This window comes from Musa acuminata, chromosome BXJ2-6 (genome assembly GCF_036884655.1).
Source record: "Musa acuminata AAA Group cultivar baxijiao chromosome BXJ2-6, Cavendish_Baxijiao_AAA, whole genome shotgun sequence".
NCBI classification, from domain to species: Eukaryota; Viridiplantae; Streptophyta; class Magnoliopsida; order Zingiberales; family Musaceae; genus Musa; species Musa acuminata.
In genome coordinates, this window is record NC_088343.1 from 44594391 (window position 1) to 44618971 (window position 24581).

Here is a 24581-nt window from a genome sequence, read left to right on the forward strand (position 1 = left end):
GCTCCATTTGGCTCATCCTTGGTTACATGAAACGTATGGTCTCCGACTCATTTTGGGATTGCTGCAAGGGATGGAGAGCTTTCCATAGACGTGGCAGAAACCCTAAGAACGGAAAGGACATTTTCTTCGTCTACTACGAATGCATGCACGCATTACTTACATGGTAGGATCCTGTTTTAGTATAATGACATTGGTAGGATTTGATTCCATGAGCAAGAAACCCTGTAGGTGACGGTCTCGTGAGAAAAGAGAACTGTGTGTTCATCCATCAAGGACAGGGAAGAGGGGGGGGTGGGGGGGGGGGGGGGAGACAACCAGGTGCATGCAGAGTTGCAGAGATAAAATTGCATGCTCAGAGAGTACTGCAGCTGCAATCGAGTGAGTTGATGGCCCACCCATAATGAACAACAACACACCCCTCTCCGTATATGAACTCGGGCAGTAACACGCCTACTAGGAGTGATTCATTGCCCTCCGCAGCGGCCAAATCGCGTTGACACATCATGGGCGGTTTGAACGCGGTCGAGAGCAGGGAAGAAGAAGACAGGCAAATCATAACATGGCAGCAGAAAGCTCAGTGGGACTGCCACTGTAGAACCCCACGGAGCTTTGTACTGAGTCCAAAGTATAGGGCAGGAGAAGTTACTAGCGTCACATGGTCTGTATCAGTAGTGGAAGCTTTTCTCCTGCAGCTAAACTTGCAGGAGGGGGAGGTAGTCCTTTGCCGAGGGGTCATCCATGAGAACTTGCACTAATAAATCCAGCCCAGATCGATATATAGGAAATTGCAGGAGCGGAGGAACGAGGACCACTCCCCATTGTTTCAGAAGCTTAATCATTTACGACCTTTCGAGGAGGCATGGTGTGGTACGAGTACGTAGCCACTTGGTCAAGCCCTCTTATGATTGCCATGCCATGTTATTTACTCGGTCAAGTCCTTCAATGATTGCCATGCCATGTTATCAGGGCTGGTGCTATGAGACTTGTGAAAACTCCACCTGGTAATGCGTTGTTACATCTTAATTTCACCATCGCCTAATTCTTTTTCTCCACCAATATTTGGGTTTTGATTTCAATCATGATATTGTAATTAACAGCTTAAGATATGAAGATTTATGTTACATATCAAACTTATCCATTGAAGTAATACTCATGAGTCTGTGTTTGGTCCTTTTTGTTCTTTATTGATATTATAAGTCAAGACGAACTAAAGAGGATTGCTATTGTCGATGGGGAAAGAAATTATAGGATTGGATGGTTTTATAGTCACTGGAAATTGGGAACAGACCAATCAGACTTGATGAAGCTTGATCATGTCCAATTACATCGGAATGAGAAGGCGTGAATCGATTGGTATGTTTGGATTATAAGAGCATAAGGCCCTCACACCTACAAATCAAATCAATTAATGGAAATAGGATGCGGGAGAAACAATCGAGAAAAGAGAGAACAGAAGACTTAAAGATCCAAATATGAAGAACATCATAAGGAATTGGAAATTTGGAATGCCCAAGCGACAGGATTCATGCACCTATTCTTGTAGAACGACCCTGGATGATACTGATTTGACTCTTGGTTGTTCGAGTAATGTTCGTTTAAGAATGGTAAACAAATGGATGTGGGCAATGGATGTTCTCAGAATATGCTGCCACTATGAGTATTAAATGATGTTCGTCACTGGTTGATTTGGTTGAACTGACTGCAAGCTTATCTGTATAATCTATTCCAAAGCTACCACTTGTATGCATCGTGATCTAAAGTGGATGGCGCATTAGAGTTTGTGGTGTGTCCTTCGTATACACTTTCCTCTTTTAATTTATTTGGTATCATTACTAATCGTAATTCCTCTCCTTCTCCAACCCTAAGGTTTTGCAAACATTTTAGCTATCTTGAGAGAGAGAAGACCTTGAAGGATTAAATTTAAAAAATAAAAAAATTTATGTGATTTGATAATCCTTATTTAGATCTTGAAGAAAAATCAAATTTTTTAATAAATATATCTCTTAAATTAATTCAAACGTTACCAACCACTTATACATCCTCTTATATAAACTATGAATAACTTTTATCTCGATCATCTCTAGAATAAATGAAATCTCGGGACACTAAAAGTATATTCCTTTATGCATTTTAAGACTCGAGACATCCTTGAAAATAAATTCACTATGAAATTTTTTTCCTACTTAAATTCTTAATTTTAATAATAATTATAATTCTTTGAACAGTTTAAATATAATTAGAACTATTGAAATACGTATCGATCCTAACAAGATATGCTTAAATTATTTATTTATTTATTTATAATTTTTAAATATTTTAAATTTTTTGATCTCTCTCAAGATGATTTGGTAGATATGATCATACCTAACTCTTGTAACCAAAATATAAAATTAATAACAGCTCAAGGTTGCTTGAGCTGTTAGGTATGACATCCTAATCGGGTGGTCCTTTTCATTTTCCAAGTCAGTAGGGAGAATAAACAAAAAGTAATAGTAATAACAACCATAAACGCCTACAGTTCCTATCCGATGAAAGAAAGCTCCGTCCACCACACCGCTGTTGCAGACGAAGCTATACATTCACTGCTTACGTCATCTATATCGGAGCATATTAATGATAGCGCCTGATTTGATTTGATAGGAGTTAAATCACAAGAAGAATCGATCTTAAGGCGTAGGATTCTCGAATTCTTTTTTGATCGGCTAATCCTATCCTAATTTTATAACGATGGATATAAGTGTACGAGTCCCATCAACTTAAGAACCATCCGACTTCGTTTCAGCGCTTCAAGATTCGGGGAATTAGAGATCCGAGTGGTTCCGCATATGACATCGTCATCGGATGAAAGCTAATCGGCCACATCATCGTTCTCGCCACGTCAGTAATTTGCAGAGCGCCGCAGTCACCGAGGACGTCTGCTTCCAAGAGAAGAGGCCGTTGGATATTCGCCAGCGGCGCACTGTCGTTATCAAATCGATCTCGGCCGTCGAGCGAGAAAAAGACAACACACGAGCCGGCACGCGTCCAAGGGTCCCGCCCCGCGGCGAGAGTTGCAAGTCCACGGTTTCGCGCGTGGCCGGCGTCACCCTCACACTGTGAAACAAACGGGTGGCCGTGCTGAATCGTCAGTGAGAAGTGTCACGGGTGGTCTCACCACGCACAAGTTGAGTGAGGGTATATTCGGCCACATCACGTATGTGAGAAGTCCACATCAGCCCTGGATTCTCGAAGGCTGCCTCAGCCATACAAAATTGTCGACTCCGGTGACTAGCGCTGCTTATCATGAGCTGAAAACGCCCTTCATCTCCGAGCAAGAAACAAGCACAGCCGAGCCAAATCCATCCGCAAGCTTAGGCAACGTGAAACGAGCCATTCCTCCCTCTGACCCTTCTCCGGCAGGAATAGTGGAGTGATATAAAGAGAAGGGTAAGGAATAGGAGAGAAGAGAGTAGATTTATCGATAATGGCGTCCGGTGATTTCAGGCTTTTGAGGCCGTTGGTTCACTTGCTGGTTCCGTTGTTTATCCATTGGATCGCGGAGGAGATGACGGTTTCGGTGCTGGTGGATGTTACGACTCGAGCCCTCTGTCCCGGCCAAAGCTCCTGTGCCAAGGCCATCTACATCAACGGCCTCCAACAGACGGTGAGTTCTTTCTCTTCTATGCATACCTTTTTTCGTTTTGAAAAGGGAGGTGTAATTTTTTCTGTACTCGCTGAGCCGATGACAAATGCTTTTCGGAGCTTTCAGAGAAACTGCGATAAGTAGTCTTCATGTTTTGTTAGATTTTGATGGCTTTGGAAACAGAATGGATACATATATGAGTTAAGTTTTGTAAAACTCAGCTGTATTATGATCAATTTTCTACGGTAAAATGGTCTTTTATCTGTTTATTCCACAGACTTCATGCTTGAAGTGACATAATAATTTAATATTAATCAACTTACTCATATTTGTAATACTTCATTTCGTATTTATAAAGTTTATTTGCTTAAAATTCTAATCTAAGTTGACCAGAATAAAATGGCCTAATTTGCTTATTCTAATCTAAGTTGACCAGAATTAAAATTCTAGTCAAAGTTCATTTTAGTTTGTCCAACTAATTTGCTTATTGTGGCCTCAAATTATCATCTGTTAAACTCATGCATCCTCATTTTCTTATTGTGGCCTCAAATTATCATCTGTTAAACTCATGCATCCTCTTATCACTGGATCAGACTGAATACCCAATAGCTCATCTGTTAACAAATTCTCATCTGTGAAACTGGCCACAGAAATGAGATCCATATCTTCTGCAATTGGTTACCTCACTTAACAATGGCAAACAGAGGGAATCAATAAAAACTCCAAAGTTTTTTATTCCTAGCAACGTAAGCTGTGTTGCAGTATACAATCCGTTATCATGCTTGCAGGGTGTTTTGTAGGAATAAGATCATTTGATTTCCTTATAAGCTTTATGACCATTAAAGACTGCTATCTGCGTTCAATAGTCATTGTGGCATGAGGTTACTTTGGGTCTAATGATATGTATGACTCAACTTATACGGCCTCTTTGAGTAAGAATTATATTTGGACAATTGAGTTGATGTCATTCAAATAATTGTTGTTGGGTGTTCATTGGGATTTTCATTCTTACTTTTCTCTTCCATTTATATCTAGAAACACAAAAATGAAGCTTGATATTTGGTATATCGAAGTGTTCTCATACAAATTTTTAGGATATGATTTCACACTTCTACAATCAATTGAGGTATTCATCTTAATGTGGCATGATTTGAAAGAAATCTTTAATGTCCTTGTAGGTTGTTGGAATATTTAAAATGGTGGTGCTTCCCATCTTAGGTCAGCTAGCAGATGAATATGGGCGTAAACCACTGCTTCTCATTACTATCTCCACATCTATAGTCCCATTTGGTATGAGTCTTCTCTAATCCCTAGATGCATACAAGTAAGGCAACTTCTATAACTTGTTTTGTTCACATTGTTGAGTTTGGTTTGTTGATGTACAAATAGGTGTGAAATAAGTTTTTTTTTAGTTTGTAATTTCAGTCTATCAGAATTGCTGAGGATGCATAATTTTGCTATTAGTGAGGGCAATACCTGATGTTATTATTAATATATTTCATTTAATAACTCATGATATTGTCGGGATATAAGTAGGTCATAGTGTCAAATTCACAATTTATGGGTAGTACAACAACACAACAAAATAATTGTACTAAGGAGTTGTTACCTTAAAATGGTCACTGTTTTGTTGAGACTATCTCTTAACTCGTATGTGGTTTTATCTTAGCATTATTTTCACAAGGTCACAATGGTCATTTAAAAGATTGATAGGCTTTGAGTCTTTCCGAGTAGGAACAGAATACTCTTGCAAGAATCATAGCTCTTTTTGTTGTAGTGGCCTTGTGGAGCAAAGTTGAAGGACAATAACTAGAGAACGACAATGTTTTGAGAACAGTGGTTGATAGACTCGGTGGTGTTTATGGCTCACACAATTCATCTCATTCAGTTGGCTTGGGCATTAGTCAATCAGCTGGAATTGTCGACTTTTTCCCAAAAGTGGCCAATCCATTTGATCACCAGTAATATTCAGCTGATTTCTAGCCATTCCTAGACACTTTCCATCCACTTTTGGAGCATGTTCTAAAATACTAGTCTGATACTAGTTCCAGTAAAATGTTAGATCAGTATGGTGTTGTTACATCAGGTACTTTATCTACCTAATATTATTGAATAAAATTTTAAAATAATATAAATGAAATATATATGTACCAGTGTTGAACAGTATCTTTCAGTAATGGTACTTGATCGGGCTGGTAAATGCCAACTGGTATGTACCAGTTGGTTTGGTAATTAAAACCTTGGTTCTTACTGCCATACCTGATTTCTTAGAATATATTGAATCACTCTTGGCTGATCTTGACCAAGACCTTGAAAACCTAGTAATAAAAAATGGCTTAATTTGTTACCTTAATTCTCACATGCTTGTAGCTTGTTCTTTTTTGAATCGGTCAATATGTTGTTATCATGTAAATTTCTTGATGAAGCTCTTTCCTCTATCTGTCTCAAAATTAACTTTGTATGTTGTAATTACAGCCATACTTGCTTGGGATGTTTCTAGAGCAGCTGTCTATATATACTTTGTACTTCGCACAATATCATATATTATAAGTCAAGGAAGCATATTATGCATTTCAGTTGCTTATGCGGTGAGCAGTTGTCATTCTTCTATTTGTTTCTCTTTTATATGCAAAGAAATTAAGTGAAATGCCTATTTCCCATTAATGATTAGATTTGTGACTAACTTAAATATGTTGAGTAATCATGGAACATATTGCAGAATGCTTGAATTCCACCATTTATTATGATGTAGATTCCAAAAGCTTTCATGGATAGTTTAATATAATATCTTTAATGTTTAATATGTGATCCAACAATGAGATTTTACTTAAATAGAGAAGATAATTGCAAAATTGTAATGATCAACCACTTTGCTTTTGAAGAATATTTCACTGCATATTCTGGCTTCAAAACAATTCCATCAATAGATGCTAAGTTTTTTCATGTTACTCATATGTTTGCTTTGGTATACAAAAATTTAAGGGGTTCAAAAGTGAGAATGACACCGAAACTGTGAACTAAATAGAAAAAGGAGTTTTTTTGCTTATAAAATGGATGGAAGCACATACTATTAAATCATTGAGTGTGTTAGAAACTTAGAATGTAAAAAAATATTCTCCTATCATCCTTCTAATAATATTTCAAGCAATCATCTTTGTTGCTTTCTGCAGTAAATACTCTCAGCACAATTTCTTTCTGTAGAATTCACTTAAAATGTTGGTACAAATATTGTAATACTATGTATTTACTATCTTTGTCAGCCATATGTGGAGCAAAAACTTCCATTACTCATTACTAAGCATAAAGATTAGTACCAATTATTGCCTATTTCACCTCATAATTTACTGAAATATTCTAATTTGACAAGCATTATATATAGGTTTCTTTGTGAATTACAAAAAGGATTATATATTTTTCTCCCATGCTAAGGATTGATGTAGTGCCAATTCAAGTAATATTTCCTTCTCATCTAGGCTGATGTAATTGAGGTCAGCAAGAGATCTACCACATTTGGATGGATTACTGGACTTTTTTCTGTTTCTCATGTACTGGGAAACATCTTGGCTCGCTTTCTACCTGAAGGATGGATATTTGAGGCATGTTTTAGATAATACTTATAAGGTCACTTTCTTTATTAACATTGGAAATTTTTATATATCCTTATTTGATGTCTTATTGTTTATCATGTATAGGTGTCCATATTTTTGTTGGTTTGTGCCACGCTATACATGAAAATTTTTCTGATCGAGACGGTCAAGGTAGCTCCAAGACAAAGTGAAAACAGATCATGTTCATTCATTGTGCTCGAGGTCTTGCAGGACCGTTGGAACTCTATGAAAGATACTATTTTTGTTTTCAGTAGTAGGTATTATGTTGATCTTTTTACCTACTGTTTGGGGTGTGCTTTGTCAATTTTCGTAACATTCACTCTACAATACATCTGTTAGAGTGTCTATCTATTATTTAAATTCTTAGGATCATTTTAGAGGAACTGATTGTTCTTCTGTCAATTTGCAATATATTATTTAGTTGGTGTCTCTGCCAACATATATAGTATGTCCACCAGCTTAAATTCAAACTCTGCTTGTGGTTCATAAATGGAAAATGATTATTGTTCTTTTCCACTAACCTAGACTTCTTATAATTGTAGTACCACTCTTAAGCGAATTTCATTCATTTCCTTCTACTACGAATTGGGGATGTCTGGCATCAGCAGTATCTTGCTGGTATAATTCTTTCATTATTCTTCTCTAGTAATATTTTCTTGTTTAGGTTTTTGTTAATGTTTACTTATGTTTGCATCTTAATATTATATTTTTTTTGTTAGCTATTCTCATGTTTAAGCTGCTAGGGCATACAAATGAGTGGACACTTATGTATGTTTTTTGTACAGTACTATCTTAAGTCAGCCTTTGGCTTCAACAAAAACCAGTTCTCAGAAATTCTACTGATGGTCAGCTTTGGGTCTATATTTTCTCAGGTGCTGCAATGGCTTTTATGTACCATGCCATTCTTAATCTTGCTTTCCTGTTTGTATCCCTTGTTTGTTCCTCAAGCATCAAATATAACATTTGTATATACAAAAAATCTTTTCATTCTGGAAATTGCATGTAGCGGCGTCGTCATCATACTTCAAGTAATTGGGTTAGTACCAGACAGTGAATGAAAATCTAGGACTGTAGGACATTCATACAAGTGAGCTAGGCTAACAATTTATTATAATCATTATTAAAATTTGCCAGTAACCATAATAGCTGCCACACCATCATTGTAAAATCTATTGCTTGAGTAGATATTTTCTGGACCTGTAAACATCTTTCGTAGTTGACCCAACTTTTGAGCTGTTTAAACTTTAAACTAGAGGGCTGTGATGATAAGGCATACAGATATAGATTCCAAAATATAATTTGATAGATATTTCAATTTCATAATTTATTTCCACTTCAGCACTATTCAGCTAGACCAGGTTTAAAATTCACCTTTTTCCACTTGCATCTGATCATTTTTCATTGTTTCTTGCTATATGCATTAACTGGAGATCCTTTCTGAGCAGTTGGTAAGCACATTATAAATTCCTTTAACTTGCGTTTTACAACTATCACACATACTTCAAAAGTAACAAAATAATTGTTGACAATTAATTTAACAGACCATCACTGTGTAAGCTGCATAAATGTATGGCTATTTGGACATGATCAATGAACCTTTTTGTATAATATGCATCAAGGTTATGTTTAATTGATGGATATTTTCAAGTGGAAAAAAGAGGTTTTTGTGGTAAGTTTTAAGTTCATGACAAGCAATTTATACTCAGTGAGATACTAATGCAACTGAATGTAGTTTGATGACACATAAATTTATCAATATTTTCTATTGTGCTTGATGTCTGAAGTGGCTGATTTCTTTTCTTTTCTCTTTTTGTAGATCTTGGTTCTTCCACATATTAATTCTCTTATGGGAGAAAAGGGTGTTCTTTGTATCGCTTTGATTGCTTCAATTGCTTATGTTAGTCTTGATCTTCTTAGAGATATTGTTATTGGTGTGAATTGTGAATTAGCAAACTTCTTTTAAGTTTATGTATTCCTAACGCATCTTTCTCTGTACAGGGTGTGCTTTATGGCTTGGCATGGGCACCTTGGGTAATGTTTTTCTCCGCAATACGTCCTCTATTTGGATTACATTTAAGTCGATAAAATTATTTAAAAGACGATGTGAACTGCATGTTGTTTAAGATATTTCTAGCTTTAATTACATAACTTCTACAGGTTCCGTATCTCAGTGCATCATTTGGAGTCATCTATGTCCTTGTTAAACCATCTGTAAGCATTTTCTCCTTTTGAGGAAATTTGTTGTTATAATTTGGCTGAGTCTGAAATTTTAAATATACCTAGATGGTTATAGTTTTACATTCAATAAGAGCACTTTTAAAATTTATACTATAAAAAAGCATCTAAAAAGTTGTTAGTTTTCATCGAGTTTTGTTCCTTACCAATGCTAAACTGAGATTCTTCATTCACAGACTTGTGCTATCATTTCGAAGGCAGTTATTTCAAGTGATCAGGTATTTTGTAATATCATTGCTATTTGAGAATAAATTCTGAATAATCTAGAAAATATAAATATCTACTGCCTTCAAATATCAGTCAAAAATTGATTTAAACATTTTAGACAATAAAATTTATATGCTGATAGATGATTTTACATGAGCATAGTGATAGCTGATTATTAATTGCTTAACTGAGTTCTTGTCGAAGGACAAGTACCATATCCAAAGAAATGAAGGCCACTTTGCAATAATCATAAAGGCTGGTGATGTAGGGTGAGTTTATGTTGTTGGGTCTAAGTGAGGCTAACTGATATCTAGAATTGAGTTGTGAATTTTTTTTTTTCCAATTTTGATTTTTTTTTGATGAATTTTTGTTGCCACTTCAATTCTGTGTGAGAATTTAACCTGATCCAAATTCACATCAGCCCAGAATTTCAGTCCAAACTTTGCGCAGCAGGCTGACCTCCAATGGATCCTGCATCAACAGGTTTCATTGTCGGGTATTAGAATTTTTGTGTCATGGAGTTCCCTACATTTAAAATAGGTGCATGCAAGGAATGATGAATGACCCGGATAGGGTCTGGCTGAGAACCAGTACGTGGACTGCCCTTGTATCGGACAGTCCAGTCCAACCCATTAAAAAGTAAAAAAATAAAAATAAAAAGCAGTTTTCTGTCAATTAGGGCTCACGAACACGAACCCTCTTCATTGTGTGTGGGGAGCGCAAAATTGCCACAACCACCTGATACAGCGTACCTCCCTGCTGCTGCCATTAGCTGCCACCTATCTCCCCACCATAGCAACCACGAGTACCCTTCCTAGTCTTTTTGCACGCTTCCTCTTCTTCTTTCTACCTCCTTCTTCTTTGTCCTCCACCGTCTCCTCTTCTTCCTTCATCGTCTTCTTCCTCCACCCATCTGTTCCTTCCTCTTCTTCTTCTTCTTCTTTGACTTTGAAACACTGGTATGTACCGATGTACCCTGTGTTTGTACATTGGTATTGACTGGTATGTATCAGTCCTACCTAAGGACCGATACAGTTTATGGAAATAATCTCAAGTTTGTACAGTTCTTATGCCTGTAAAATGCGTGTGTGTGTGTGTGTGTGTGTGTGTGTGTGTGTCAATGGCTTGCATGGAAAAGGGAAACATGAAATTAACAAAATTAATTTTTACTTTTTTCACAGTATAACTCTGATATTCCTTTTTTTTAATTTTAAATAGTTTAGACCATGGCTGAAAGACAATTTAATAGTGAATGAAACACTGCAAACTACTTTTGAGTAATTGAGCTGTGTATTTGACTGGGACTCCAAGGGAACAGGAATTTTGTTGTCCATGGTTGAGTGTAGAATGTTGTTCATGTTACAGGGAAAGGCACAAGGACTTATTGCAGCTGTGCAATCTGTTGCAAGCTTGTTATCACCTGTTGTAATGAGTCCACTAACATGTAAGTAGAATATATGTTCGGGATTTGCAAGTATCATACTCTCATCATATTTTGCTGAAATTTCAGAGTTGCACACTTCACGACTAACCTCTTTTATCTCTGCAACACTTGATCCATTCAGCTCTCTTCATTTCAAGCGATGCTCCTTTTGATTGCAAAGGTTTTAGCATTTTGGTTGCCTCGATTTCTTTGGTATGCTATTTCACTTTTTTGCGTGCATATGCACAAACATGAACTTCACAAATGCACAAGAACTGTAGGCTCACAGTCTGATCTAAGTTATGTTTGTGCGTAGATTATCTCATTGGGCCATGCTTCTCTGCTCCACTCAGAAAATTCGAATAAACTGCCTGAGCATGAGCCTAGGCAGTATGGGGATGAAACTGTAGAAGCACCTCTACTGACACAGCCTTAAGTTGCTTTTGTTATACAGTTGTAGCCTTTTGTCATCACAAGGTTATATATCTGAGGAAAGCACGTTGAAATCATCTTCCTACAGTTGAACAGCTTGAAGGACTTTCTTTAATCAAAGTGGTTTGCTAGGTTGAAAGAAGCTCTACTCGTTTGAGGCAAGAGGATGTAAACGTACGGTAAAGTTCCCAGTGGCACCAAATTGGGACTCCGTATACCTGCTAGTCCAAGCATAATTTGTATTGTACATAATTAATGGAAACAACGAGGCTTTGCCCTCGATTTGTATTGTAGATAGGTGGATATTCTCTAGACATTATGAGATCCATCATGTGTCAGTGATCGTCAATTCTTGAATGCTATGGTTGGAAAAGACAATTGTAAAATGACGATTAAAGTAAGCTGGCAATCTTGTAGCCATTGCTTGTCCGTGGTATCTATTCTCTTAGGCATATGCACCATTTGAACTCTTGGAAATGAGATTATGGCAATATGTTGGTGTCGATTGGACAATCTTTTTGTGAAAGTGTTGCCTCCATATTTCGTATTATACTTGTTTGCGTTTGCTTCTTCAAACTTACTTTGTGTCCAGATTTGTTGACGTACCATTTACTTCTATCTATTTCGAACTTCGAATTTGTGATCTCATTTCATAAAGTGCCTAATTTGTCACTTCCTTGCGTCCGGTATATCATTACATAAATAGATAGCTGAAGGAATATATATATATATATATATATACATATATATATATATACATATATATACATATACATATATATATATATACATATACATATATATATATATTGGTGCTTAAATTCCCCATTAGCTTCTGTAGCATATTTTATTCTGATTTAAATAGAAAAGAATTAGGTTTGCCAATTGTCAGTTCGAAAGAGTGGATGAAGCCGTCTAATTCGGAAATAAAGAAGCCACAGAAATCATCAAGGTGGGTGCGTCTTCCCAGGCCAGGCAAGTGGTGTTCTCGCGACCGCCTCGTCGACCCTTCCCACGTCCATCAGAGGATTACGGATACTACAAAAGGGCGTTAAGGTATCCAAAATTTTCCAGTTGCGTAATCAGATGGCTGAGATGGGCGAACCCACCGCAGCCGACCGGGCGGTGCTCTGCATCGGGGACATCCACGGCTACATCTCCAAGCTGCGTTCCCTCTGGTCCAACCTCGAGGCCGTCGTCGGCTTCGATTCCTTCGCCACTGCCCTCGTCATCTTCCTCGGCGATTACTGTGACCGCGGCCCCCACACCCGCGAGGTCATCGACTTCCTCATCGCCCTCCCCTCCCAATACCCGCGGCAACGCCACGTCTTCCTCTGCGGCAACCACGACCTCGCCTTCGCCGCCTTCGTCGGTGCCCTCCCGCCGCCACCCGACGGCTTGCCCTTCTCAGCCACCTGGGCGGAGTACGCGCTGAACGAGGAGCGGGAAGGCTGGTTCAAGGGAGAAGGCTACGAGGCCATGCACGTGCAAGGAAGGCGATGGGGCGGTGACATAGGCGGCCGGTTTAACCCCAAGAAGGGAATGGCCTATAAGGGTTCCATCTATGATGCTGAGCCAACCTTCGAGTCCTATGGCGTTCCCCATGGCTCTGCGGGTAAGCCAATCGATCCCTTGTCCCGATCTAGCTTTGATTATTTTCTTGATTTTACGAGAAAGAGTGTGATCTCCATTTCTCGGCTCGGCGATCTTTGAAATGTCCTAATTAAGCTTGAAATGATGTGAATTGATTCTTTCCATGCCTTTTTTGTTTCTATCCTCAGTTTTTGAGCTGCAATTCGCAAAATTGTTGTCAACGAAATTGTTAGTCAGTATAACTTACTTTGTTCTGTCAACGTTTTTGATCATCCATGGAAAGAAAGGAAGTTACGATCTTCAATCTCATGTTATGGAAGCTTTTTAGTTCTGTGGGTTCTGTTGTCATGCTACTACTGTTGATCGTGTGGTTGTAAGTTGTTTCATAGGGTTTCTTCTAATAGATGGTGAATAATGTTGATCCTCTGAGCCTTTTGCATATACTGGTTTCACAGATTTGGCCAAAGCAGTCCCTGATACCCACAAGAAGTTTCTTTGTGACTTGGTTTGGGTTCATGAGGAGGTACCATGACTTATTGGTTACTTTAATTTTTTTTAAAATAGATTATTTCTGAAATGAAGTGATTAATTCTGGTCTTGTATTGGTGGTTTTTAGGATAATGTACTGATTGACAGTCCTGAAGGAAGGACTTCCTGCAAATTGATTGCCGTTCATGCTGGATTAGAGAAATCAAAGGGCGTGGAGGAACAGCTAAAACTTTTGAAAGCTAGGAACACAATTTTACCAAAGGTGGAACAACTTAGCGGGCGGCATGATGTGTGGGAAATGCCAAAGGTAACACTAGCTATTCAGTTGTTTTGTCGCTCACTTCGTTTGCTGTTTAGTTTTGATGAACTAACTTGGGAGGACATTTTTTGAATCTAAAATACATTTGGAACTTGCAAGCATGTTCATTAGAGTACTATTTATCGTGACTTTCATCTTCATGCTTGACTAATCAACTGATTCATCTAAGCATTTAATTTAAAATAGAACTTTGATTTGATCTTTCTGAATAAAAAGAAAATTCTATCAAACTTATTTGATCAGCATATAAACAAGATGAAATAACTTGCAATACGCTTGAAATCTTAAAGAAAATAGGATCCTTCCAAACACAACTAATCTACTCATCCTACTCAGATTGGCTAGCCAGTGGGAAGACTCATAAAAATTACCATACATTTTCATCCTGACCATGAATGTTTTCCATTGGGCCCAGGCATAGCAGGGCTTGCTTGGCTTTAGATTAGTCATTTATTCTATCAAAAAGCCCACAAAAAAGTTCAGTTGGAATAACTTGTTCTAGCATATGCCATACTTTCAACTGTTCATATGTTTCTTAATATGGTTATACTAGCATAAGTTATACAAGTTATCTACCTACCTGAATCATAATTTAAGAGATCTAAGTGTCTCTTATTGTACATAGGCTTTTTTGGAATGTTCCAACCCTTACATGTATGAAAGACGATGATCACAGGATGCTTCACTTGGAGACTTTATAACATTTGCGCATTAATTTAGTGATATTTTAGTAAAAAATCTCTGTTTCTTTCCTTTTACCTTATCGGGGGGCTTCCTGTCCTTGAATTGGAGAAAACCTAATCGGAGGGTCATATCCAATCGTTTGGTATAAAGAGACAAGCTTTCATAATAAACTGATGTAACTCACAGTAGCAAAGATATCTTCTACAATATGATGGGGTCATAGAATATACAACTGTCAATTTTGCCCGCAGGTGGTAGTGGCAAAAACAATCTTATTTCAGCTCTTCAATAGACATTGTCATTCTTTGAATTTCAGCAAGGCTTCCAATGTTGTTGGCAGCTGTAGCATACTCTCATTTTGAATTTCTTTTTATCTCGTATGAGTTGTTGGGCTTTTCAGGGGAATTATCCATCTTTGGAGTTTACAGGGACAATCGATCGCTACAATGGCACTTCTGAACAATTCTTTTAGGCTTCATTGTGCTGCCACAATGCCCTCGAATACTCTTTTGGGGCCACCCTTTACTATAGTGCCTCCATCTATCTGAAATGATCTTCTCTTGCCTCATCTATCATCAAACTTACCACAACCTTTGTCCATCGAGCCTTAAACCTTTGTCCACCCTTTACTATAGTGCCTCCATCTATTTGGAATGATCTTCTATCTTCTCATCTAATCATCAGATATATCACAATCTTTGTCCATCGAACTGTGAACCTCACAACAAGACAATTCTATTGACTATCAATGATGTTGATCTAGCCTAGAGATGTGCATTGTTCTATGCCCAATCGATGAAGATATCCGTGAAATTCTAGTCATTCAGATCCATGGCAAAACATCATACTCTACTTTGCCATAAGGAGGTTGGATTAACTTAACCTTACCAACCTGTCGTGTTCTTGATCCGGTATGACACATCTTCTCTCAAAGAAATATCTTAGTAGAAGGTGATTTGAGGAGTAATTTTCTTTTATGAAGTAATAGATTTAGTGGGAAGCTATGATCATGATCAATTTCCATGGTCTTAAATTCTCAATTTTCTTCAGTTCTTATGAGGTCAGTTGGTTGAAGCAGTCGAGCAGAAGCTGCAAAAATGTTTCAGCGGTTCTAAACAACATAGTCTGTAGGCTTGCTTAGTTGTTTTGACTTGTGAAACCTACAATTTATGGTCTTCATATGGAGTCAGAAACATCAGGTGGGGAGCCTGAAATATCTGGTCTGAATTTTGTCTTCTTTCTAATGAAAAACTTCTTTTTGCTCTTATGAACAAAGTAAAATGACCCATGCACAACATGCAACACAATGGTGTATGACCTTTTTCTTTCTTTTGTTTTCTGATTTATAACAGTTTCTTATGACTAGTTCGAGTTAGAGATCACATTACTCCATTTTTCATGAGTTCAATAAACTGATTTATAGACCGTGTATGTTTGCCTATGTCAGGAGCTTTCTGATAAGTCAACTCTAGTGGTCAGCGGTCATCACGGAAAAATCCACATGGAAGGCCTCCGATACATCATTGATGAATGTGGTGGGTTGGAGCAGTTGCCAATTGCTGCAGTAGTGTTTCCTTCAAAGATGATTGTCCGAGATATCGACCAAATTGTGGCCGAATGTTGAGCGTGCACCTTATGCGTCGTTACAAGCAGTGGTACTTGGGTTTTATGTTATCAAAGAACATTTTCATGCAATAACAAGCACCAAACTCAATCAGGAGCTACAGCCTACGGTACCGTGTCCAGAAGCATCTTAATTCACTTCCCAAGACCTGATTTTATTTCAGCGAACCTACTTGCATGAGTTCCATCGAAGGTCGAGTGTTTGCGACTTTGGAGATCAAAAGTTCTTATTTAGCTCTCTAGATGATGTTTCTATTTGACCTATTCTAGATGAATCCATTAAATAATTCTTGTTATCTTTAATAGTTTCATAGTGTTGAGAGTGTAGACGTAAAACTCGATAAGATCCACCGTGTAAAGGCAATCTTTTGAATGTGTAATGTTTGAATGCAAGGAGTAAATTTTTGGAAAAAAAAAAAAAAAATGGTCATCGCTCTAACTTTGTAGTCAACAAAATCTTTTGATGTAGTCTTTTTTTTTTATGATTGGATAAATCTTTGTTGTAAATTATTGATCGGGATCTGTTTTCTTTTACTGACTGTATTAGTATCATATTTTACATCACGATTGAAGTAAATATTTTTTTTATTAATATTAATGTATGTGAGAAGCTTTAGTTTGTAAGGTGACTAGTCAACCATATCCGGTCTGACTTTTTAGAAACTTGGGCACGTGGGGCAGACCATTATACATCGAGCGTGAAGATGGTGTGTGGTCCAAAGATCAACAATACGCAGGTCACTATCATTCATGTTGACATACGGAATAAGATCAGTTTATGCTGATTAATAAAGAGGCTCTATCCAAAGTCGGTACAGCTACGATATATAATAGACATAAGGATCTCTCGTACGATAAGCCGACACGAGTGTTGTGGTCTCTAATTTTTTTCCCCTTATTTTTCTTATCATACGAAGTGATCTCTGTTTTGAAAGATCATTTATGCAATTAAACACCTGAGAGAAGGCCTTGGCCAGCTGCTTGCAAGAAAAAGTTCGCAGACAAACCCCATAAAATGTGACGCAGAGCAAGACAAATTGGTTGAATATGAGATGAGTTTGGATATGAAGATGACAATATCGTGGATCCGACCAATAGCCATCTCGTTAAGTCAACGACATTGCATAAGATATGATAAAAGCAGATACCTCACGAGAGGAAGGAGAGGGGCGGCTGGCGGATAAATAGTAGCTGTTGCTATTAAATTCGTCGGTCCAATGTCAAAGCGAAGCTCTCCTGCTGATTGTTCAAACGCAGTGGCGAGCAATTGCCCGTAATATAGTATGCATTAAAGTAGCTGTTGCTATTAAATTCGTCGGTTCGAAGTCAAAGCGAAGTTCCTGTGTCGAGCTGCTGCTGGTGGTTCAAAAGCATTGGCGAGCAATTGAACGTAATATACTATACATAGAAAGGAGAAGACAGCAGCAGAATCACGACAAAGACGATAGCAGTAATCTGATCAAGTCGCATTTTCCCATACAAAAAAATAATATTTAATTTTAAGATGGATCGCTGCAAATTTTAAGAACCCAACAGCGACCCGATCAGATCGTCACGACAAACAGATCCAGTCACCTGTGTGGTCAGCTCACCTCCCGGTCTACCCCCACCCGTATGGCTCGCTTCTGTCTCCCTCCGCCTCATTTTCTCAAGGAGAAGGAGTTGGAAAGCTCGAGGGAACGAAAAGAGGCGGAGTTGAGATCCTTGTAGGACCCCGGCGCCAGCCCCTCTACCATCGAACCGTCCATGCCTGCCCTCATCTGCCTCCGCCGACTCCACAAACTGTAGGCCCCGAACAACGCCGCCCCGGCGAAGACCACGCTGCCCGCTACTAACAACGCCACCCTCGCTGTCCTCCCCGCACCGCCTCCGCCGCCGCTCGTCCTCACCCTCACCTTGAAGTAACCCTCCCTCCTCATGTCCCCCTCCACCAGCGTCTGTATCGGGTAATCCAACCGATAGCAGAAGCCCGACGCGTTGTGGTAGATGGCCCCCCAGCAACTGCAGTTCTGCTCGCAGGAACCCTCGCACTCCTCCAAAGATGCCACCTTTCGGTACGCCACCAGCTCCTGATTGGCCAAGTCGACGCCGTTCCGCCTCAGGATTCGGAACTCAGAGCCTCCATCCCCGCAGAAATGGCCGGAGCCCGGCGGGAGGCACCCCTCCTCCGTGCTGTTGTCGAGGCAGCTGCATCGGGAATCGGCCGAGTTGCAGAGCCCGTAGGCTCCGCAGACGGCGGGGAGCTCACAGCGGTGGGCGATGGTTTCGAGGTCGCGGACCCAGATCGAACCGTTCCAATAGTACGCTCGGAGGTTACCATCGGACTCCAGCGTCAGGCGGCGAAGCCCGGAGATTTCCCGGTTGAAGCTGTCGAAGGGAAACACGTCGACGGGGGCCGCCTCTTTCTGGTACATCCCCAGAAACCCGTGCGCGTCAACCCGGGCATAGATCGGCCCTTCGTCTGGGACGATCAGGACCTTGACGTCCAAAGCGGAGTGCTTCCAGTACATCACGGGCGTCGAACCTCCGTCCAAGTCCATGTAAAGGGCGAAGTAGCTCGCACCCAACCTCATCGAAAAGCGCTGGTCTTTGGAGAAGAGAGCGGCCGTGGAGGTAAAGTTCTGATCTTGGACGAGTGTATCCGACGGAAAGTCAAAGCTTTGCCAGAGCACCGTGGCGGCGGCCCCCGCCATCTTCTGGATCTGAAGATTGGAGGAGTTGAGGAGAACAAGGCGGTCGCCGTCGGCCGTCGCGGTGGACCAAAGCACCCCTGTTCGCGAGTCGGAAAGGACCAGGCTGCCATCGAAGGAGAGCGAAGCCGAAGCAGGCCAGAGGAGAGGACGAGCCGGGTTGGCGCGCCAGAGGACGGAGGAGGAGGGCAGGTGGATGACGGCGAGATCGAGCTGGGATGAGTCGACCCGGAGGAAGCCGAGGGAGAAGACGCCGGTGGGATCGGCAAGCAGGGATTGGAATTCGGAGTAGGACGAGTCGTGGGTGACAGAGAAGCCTTTGCGGATCTCCTGTGCTGCGGAGGAAGCCCCGTTTCCGAACCAAGCTGGTCTTGTGACCAGGTAAGACAGGAGGAAGACTAAAGCGTGAAGCTGCTTGTTTGCTGCCATGGTTGAGCTCCTTCACCCACCTAAGAGAACAAATGAAGATTGGACACAGTGAAGAAGATTACAAGCACTAGTGGTATCCTGCACAATAAAATATTGGATACGCAGGCATATATCACGTTAGCTATATTGGATATATTGTTCTAAACATATTTTATTAAAGATATTACGAGATCTTTTTTGTGTTTTTCTTGTCTTTAAATAAGCATCTGCTGATAGAATATTTTGAGGGGTGTGATAAATTTGACGTGGTGCCTGTCAAGTAGTTCTCGCCGCTGCTATCAGAAAGCGGGAGCTTTTTAGTTCGACATTCACAAGTCGACTGGTATCTCCAAAAGCATAGTTGGTGGCGATCCCACCACCTCCTTTGTCGCTGACTACGCCCGCAGTTAGCAGCCGCGAGGGAGGACTTGGGAACCACCAACATGAATGGTCATCAATGATTCAAGGAAGCATATCTCGCTCAATCTCTTGAATTCAACTAACTTCTTTCCGAGCAAGGAAGAGACTTAGTTAGCATAAGTGGAGCTAATTATAATTAGTTATCTTTAATGTCTCAATCTTTATATTTTAAAAAATTATATTGATATTCATATAGTTACAAAAATAAAATATTTAAATTTATTTATCACAATTACAATAGTTTTATCAATGAAAATATGAAAATAAAAAAATATAAAGATAATATTAATATTCGATGACAAACTGGAAGGTGGTGGATGGCAGTGCTGACCCCCTCCATATGTCGTCACAATCAAAATTGGCTATTTCACACGCCCGTTAATTAGTCGTCAAATCTCTTGTTACATCTAGTGGTTCCTAGGCGTGCCACCAAGCTCGACCTCATAGTTGATGGTGAGGGCCTCATCGTCGTGAAAGCCCCCGACCATGGTGAGGGCTAACTCATCAAAATTGGCTACATTTGTGGGTGTCGAGGGCTAACGGTCGATGGGTGCTAGAGCAAACTCCACCAGCTACGATGACAGTTATGGTGACAAATGGAGAGCAATTGGTGTCAGGGACTTAGAGCACGTGAGCTGGGGGCGACGTCATCGTCCACTACCAAACGTTATGATGAAGATGGTGGCCTCCTTGTCATTGACTTGTTAAGCGGATCTCAACCTCGACCCCTCCCCCTTTGCATTTGCATTGACATCGATGTAGTTGTCGAGCAACGAAAGAACCGCTCAGCATTTGCATTAGTGTCAACGCAGATGCATAGCATCAAAAAAGGGTAGCTTGGCAAAAGGTAATATCAGAACTAATGCAGCAAGAGCTCCGACGACCCTAACTTCAAGTCGAGACTAGGATTTGCCCAATGGGTTAATGACACCACTCGCCTTTATAAGAAGCGCGCCATCAACCTCATTGCCGCTCAATAACTATGTCGTAATGTTCGGTGGCGATGGATGACGGCATTACCCCCAACTCATGTGCTTTAAATCCCCAATGTCAGTTGCGCTCCATCTATTACTACGAACGTTGTCGTAGTTGATGGAGTCCACTCCAACGCTCGTTAGTCGTCGACCCTCAACACCCACGGATGAAATCAATTTCAATGAGCTAGCCTCCACTATGGCCAGAGGTTTTCACAATGATGAGGCCGAGCGCGATGGCATGCCCAGGAGTTGTTGGCCGTGGCAAGAGATTTAGAGGCCAGTTGACAGGCATCGATGCGAACTCCATTAGTTGCAACGACGAATGGAGATGGTCGGCACCAGGGATTTGGAGCACATAAGCTAGGGATGACGCCATCGTTCGCCACCAATGAGTCCATTATCTTTTATTTTATGTTTTCATCAATAAAACTGATGTCAGTAAATGAATCTAAATATTTTACTTTTATAATTATAAAGATATCAATATAATTTTTTTAAACCGTAAGGATAAGACGCGAAAGACAATCAACTACAAAGACAATATATAATTAGCCCAACTAAGAAAGGACAACCACCTGCAGAGACAATATATAATTAGCCCAACTAGAGAAAGTTGTATCTGATCAAAATTAAACCAACGAATTTCCTTGAACTTGAAATGATAGATTCTTTTAACCTTGGTTTCTCGAAGGTCGGGGTAGGATACCGCCCTCCGCCCGTCCCCGTCTCCTCCTCCGGCGCATTCATTCTCGAGCTTCCTTCGAACACAGTTCTCGACGGCCGGATTGCAAAGCCTCTTCGAGCCGTTCTTGCGAACTAAGAGCTGTTTCAGAAAGCGGATCTTGTTCTACCACGAGAAGCGCTGCGCATCGTGGGCCGCACCAAAAGACGCTCCTTTTTCTCCCTGTTTTGGTCTTTTGTGTTTGGTTTTATCTTGGCATTTGGATCACACAGTTCTCTCTCTGGTGGGTCGAATGTATACATAGTTTGCTCTTTTGTCATCTCCGATCCCAATCGTGTAATTCTCTCTCAAAATGCCAAAAGATTAAGCTTTACTTTTTTCCATGAACAGAGTGGTAGGTTGATTTCAACGGAGGAACTTGTTTTGTTATGGAGCCAAACTAAGTCTCTGACTTATAATTTTCAAAAAAAATTGATAACTAATTGTTATTTTAGATTTTAGTTGTCCCATATATAGTAGAGGTTTGGATCCAACTCGGGTCCAACATTTAAGTCTATCCTAATTTTATTATAGGATCGATACTCGTTAAAATTATATGGGAGACATACTTGATGAGAGTATGTTTGATACTTAATTTAATAATATTAATAAATTTGAAATACAGAAAACATAGATCGATATTTTAGATACGTCGTAAGCTAAACAACCAATTTATAGCGAGCTCAAATAGCCACTAATAATTATTTGACATGCATCATCATTGGGTTTTTCATATGTCACTTATTACGTTTCGAATTATTGTTTCGTTACTACGATGCTCACGAAACTATATGACATATTTTTGCATGAAACTATTCCTTCATCAAAACTGTAAAAAGCTTAGCTTGAGATTGATTCTGTAACATCTAAACCAACACATCAATCATCATCCCTATAAAATTTAAAATTAACACATAATTTTAAGAAATTTGTGTGTCTCTGAGAACGGGCAGCCAAAATTTAACATTCTATAATCATTTTTATATTAATTTACTTGATAGTCTAACAACAAAACATAAATCTTATCATGTACCAACATTCTTACATTAGCATTCCTTGTAAATTTTCTTTAGTAAAAGGTCATATTATAGAATCCTACATTGTAAAATGAAGTGTTTGCCGTATCTCTGTCACACCAACTGGCGGAAGGCCAAGCCGCACTGTCGTGGACTATGACATGGGGATGGTTACCCACTCGAGACTTGCAACCATTTCATTTAGTTCCTCTATCTCTTGCATTGCTACGGTGATGCTGTGAGTTCCGTAACGTCGCCCGCGGCTGTATGATTGTATCTTTTTATCTTCCGACACAAATGTACTTATGCTCTCACCGACCATTGACGGGCCCCATCGCATCAACGGTTAAGATCAGCTTTCTGAAGGCCATCAACGGTTTGAGAGATCCTACACTTGATTCTCTTATCGTGAAATGAACGGCCTTCGTCGCTCCACGTTTGTCTCTCTCAATGGATATTTAGACCAATGATCCAAGGGACGCAAACCGTCAACGCTCCCTGCTCTCTGCTCTCGCCTTCTTCCATGTTCTCCTGTCTCCCATAGACACACCGGCGCGGTGTGGGAGGGAAGAATCCATCGCAAGGGAAGACGACTCGATCGATAGAGTTGGAGGGCTTGGAGGGATCGTCTTTTCTCCCCAAATTTTGGATTCAAGGAAGAAGACCTTCTTCTCCGGTTCTCGATTCCGTGAAGAGTTGTTTTTGCTTGCGGAAGTCTCTCATCTTAAGAAACTTCGCGATAATCTGTAATACACAAGAAAGAAGCACTGTTTTTAGCTTACTATACTCTGTTGTGCAGTCTCCACGAATCCGGCACTTCTTTGATCTTATCCTCCGCTGTGCTTTCATCACCGAGATTGGTTTAAACTGAAGGGAAGAGGACCTTTCTGATCGTTGCATGGCGGACTCAGACAACGAATCGGGCGGACAGATCAACAGCAAAGCAGGGTCGTCGGCGGCAGCCCGGGAGCAGGAACGCTTGCTGCCGATCGCCAACGTGAGCCGAATCATGAAGAAGGCGCTCCCGGCGAACGCCAAGATCTCCAAGGACGCCAAGGAGACGGTGCAGGAGTGCGTGTCCGAGTTCATCAGCTTCGTCACCGGCGAGGCCTCCGACAAGTGCCAGCGAGAGAAGCGCAAGACCATCAACGGCGACGACCTTCTCTGGGCCATGACCACCCTCGGCTTCGAGGACTACGTCGAGCCCCTCAAGGTCTACCTGCAGAGGTTCCGCGAGATGGAAGGCGAGAAGGCTGGGGGCGCCGCTTCATCTCAGTCGCAGCACAAGGACGGCAGCGGCGGAGGAAGCGGCGGCAATGGGGGCGGTGGCAGCATATACGGCAGCGGAATGATGATAAGGGGCCAGCAGATGTACGGCTCGGGGACACCATCGGTCCTGCAGCCATATCAGCATCGTGGATGACTGTGGGAGCAAAGAACAGCCTGAGTGGCGGTGGCAATGGTGGAAGTTCTCCTTCTAATGGTATGACGTTTGATGACAAGGCTCAGTCGATTACCAGTATCTCCTTGATGTATGATTGTACTGTTGTATTGATCTACGTTGCTCAAAGTAAAGTATAAACCTTTACTGCTCAATAATCCATCGAAGAAGGCATAGTCGAAGTTGAGGCAACACAGAATTATATTGTTTGAGTTCTTCCAAGTACTGTGTCTATTGTCTGCCAGTCTGCAGTTCCTTGCTTTATCGAGAACTACATTGGTGTATCATCTTCTTTAGAGGTCTCTCAAGTTTCTTTACTCTCTAACTCAAGAATTCTGTAACCTCTGGGGGATACATATTCAATGCTTTGTTGCTCAGCGATTGTGGCCTTTCCCTGTCATCAAATAAAAAGAACTCGCGAATTCTGAGGGCAGTGGCAACGGTACTTGCTGCTCTCTGGGTGGAATATTTCCCAGTGCTGGCAGATTTCATGGAACAAAGGCCTAAACTTAACCGAGTAAAACTTTGCCCCTTGCTTTCAAAGTGGCAGATTTCATGCACACATCGGATTCCCACCGGCACGCAATTGGGTGCCCACTGGCTATTGCATCGGGGAAATAATATGATGCAGTTGGAAAAAGAATTTTGTTCAAAGAATTAGATGAAGTGTTAA

General features: G+C 40.5%; 4 protein-coding genes across 5 annotated transcripts; 3 read left to right on the forward strand and 1 right to left on the reverse strand.

Moving 5' to 3' along the window:
* The first annotated feature begins 3294 nt into the window (after window positions 1-3294).
* Window positions 3295-11956, forward strand: LOC135615920 (uncharacterized). 2 transcript variants are annotated; one of them, XM_065115004.1, is made up of 14 exons: window positions 3296-3643; window positions 4801-4912; window positions 6098-6210; window positions 7096-7218; window positions 7315-7487; window positions 7773-7848; window positions 8016-8102; window positions 9047-9127; window positions 9229-9261; window positions 9388-9441; window positions 9642-9683; window positions 11038-11116; window positions 11238-11308; window positions 11412-11956. In XM_065115004.1, the coding sequence occupies exons 1-14, from the start codon at window positions 3464-3466 to the stop codon at window positions 11529-11531; spliced, it is 1344 nt and encodes a 447-aa protein (XP_064971076.1). In that variant the 5' UTR covers window positions 3296-3463; the 3' UTR covers window positions 11532-11956. The 2 variants fall into 2 exon arrangements, with proteins under 2 accessions (XP_064971077.1, XP_064971076.1); XM_065115005.1 differs by lacking the exons at window positions 4801-4912; window positions 6098-6210 and having other exon boundaries at window positions 3295-3643.
* Window positions 11957-12423: 467 nt separating this feature from the next.
* LOC135615921 (tyrosine-protein phosphatase RLPH2-like) lies at window positions 12424-16538 on the forward strand. The gene is made up of 4 exons (XM_065115006.1): window positions 12424-13142; window positions 13576-13643; window positions 13737-13916; window positions 16060-16538. Exons 1-4 carry the CDS (start codon window positions 12614-12616, stop codon window positions 16234-16236), a joined length of 954 nt encoding a protein of 317 aa, XP_064971078.1. The 5' UTR covers window positions 12424-12613; the 3' UTR covers window positions 16237-16538.
* Window positions 16539-17608: 1070 nt separating this feature from the next.
* LOC103990045 (PAN domain-containing protein At5g03700) lies at window positions 17609-19528 on the reverse strand. The gene has a single exon (XM_009409072.3). It carries the CDS (start codon window positions 19352-19354, stop codon window positions 17876-17878), a length of 1479 nt encoding a protein of 492 aa, XP_009407347.2. The 5' UTR covers window positions 19355-19528; the 3' UTR covers window positions 17609-17875.
* A 3415-nt stretch (window positions 19529-22943) lies between these two features.
* Window positions 22944-24130, forward strand: LOC135615922 (nuclear transcription factor Y subunit B-3-like). The gene has a single exon (XM_065115009.1). The coding sequence runs from the start codon at window positions 23366-23368 to the stop codon at window positions 23888-23890; it is 525 nt and encodes a 174-aa protein (XP_064971081.1). The 5' UTR covers window positions 22944-23365; the 3' UTR covers window positions 23891-24130.
* Window positions 24131-24581: the final 451 nt, after the last annotated feature.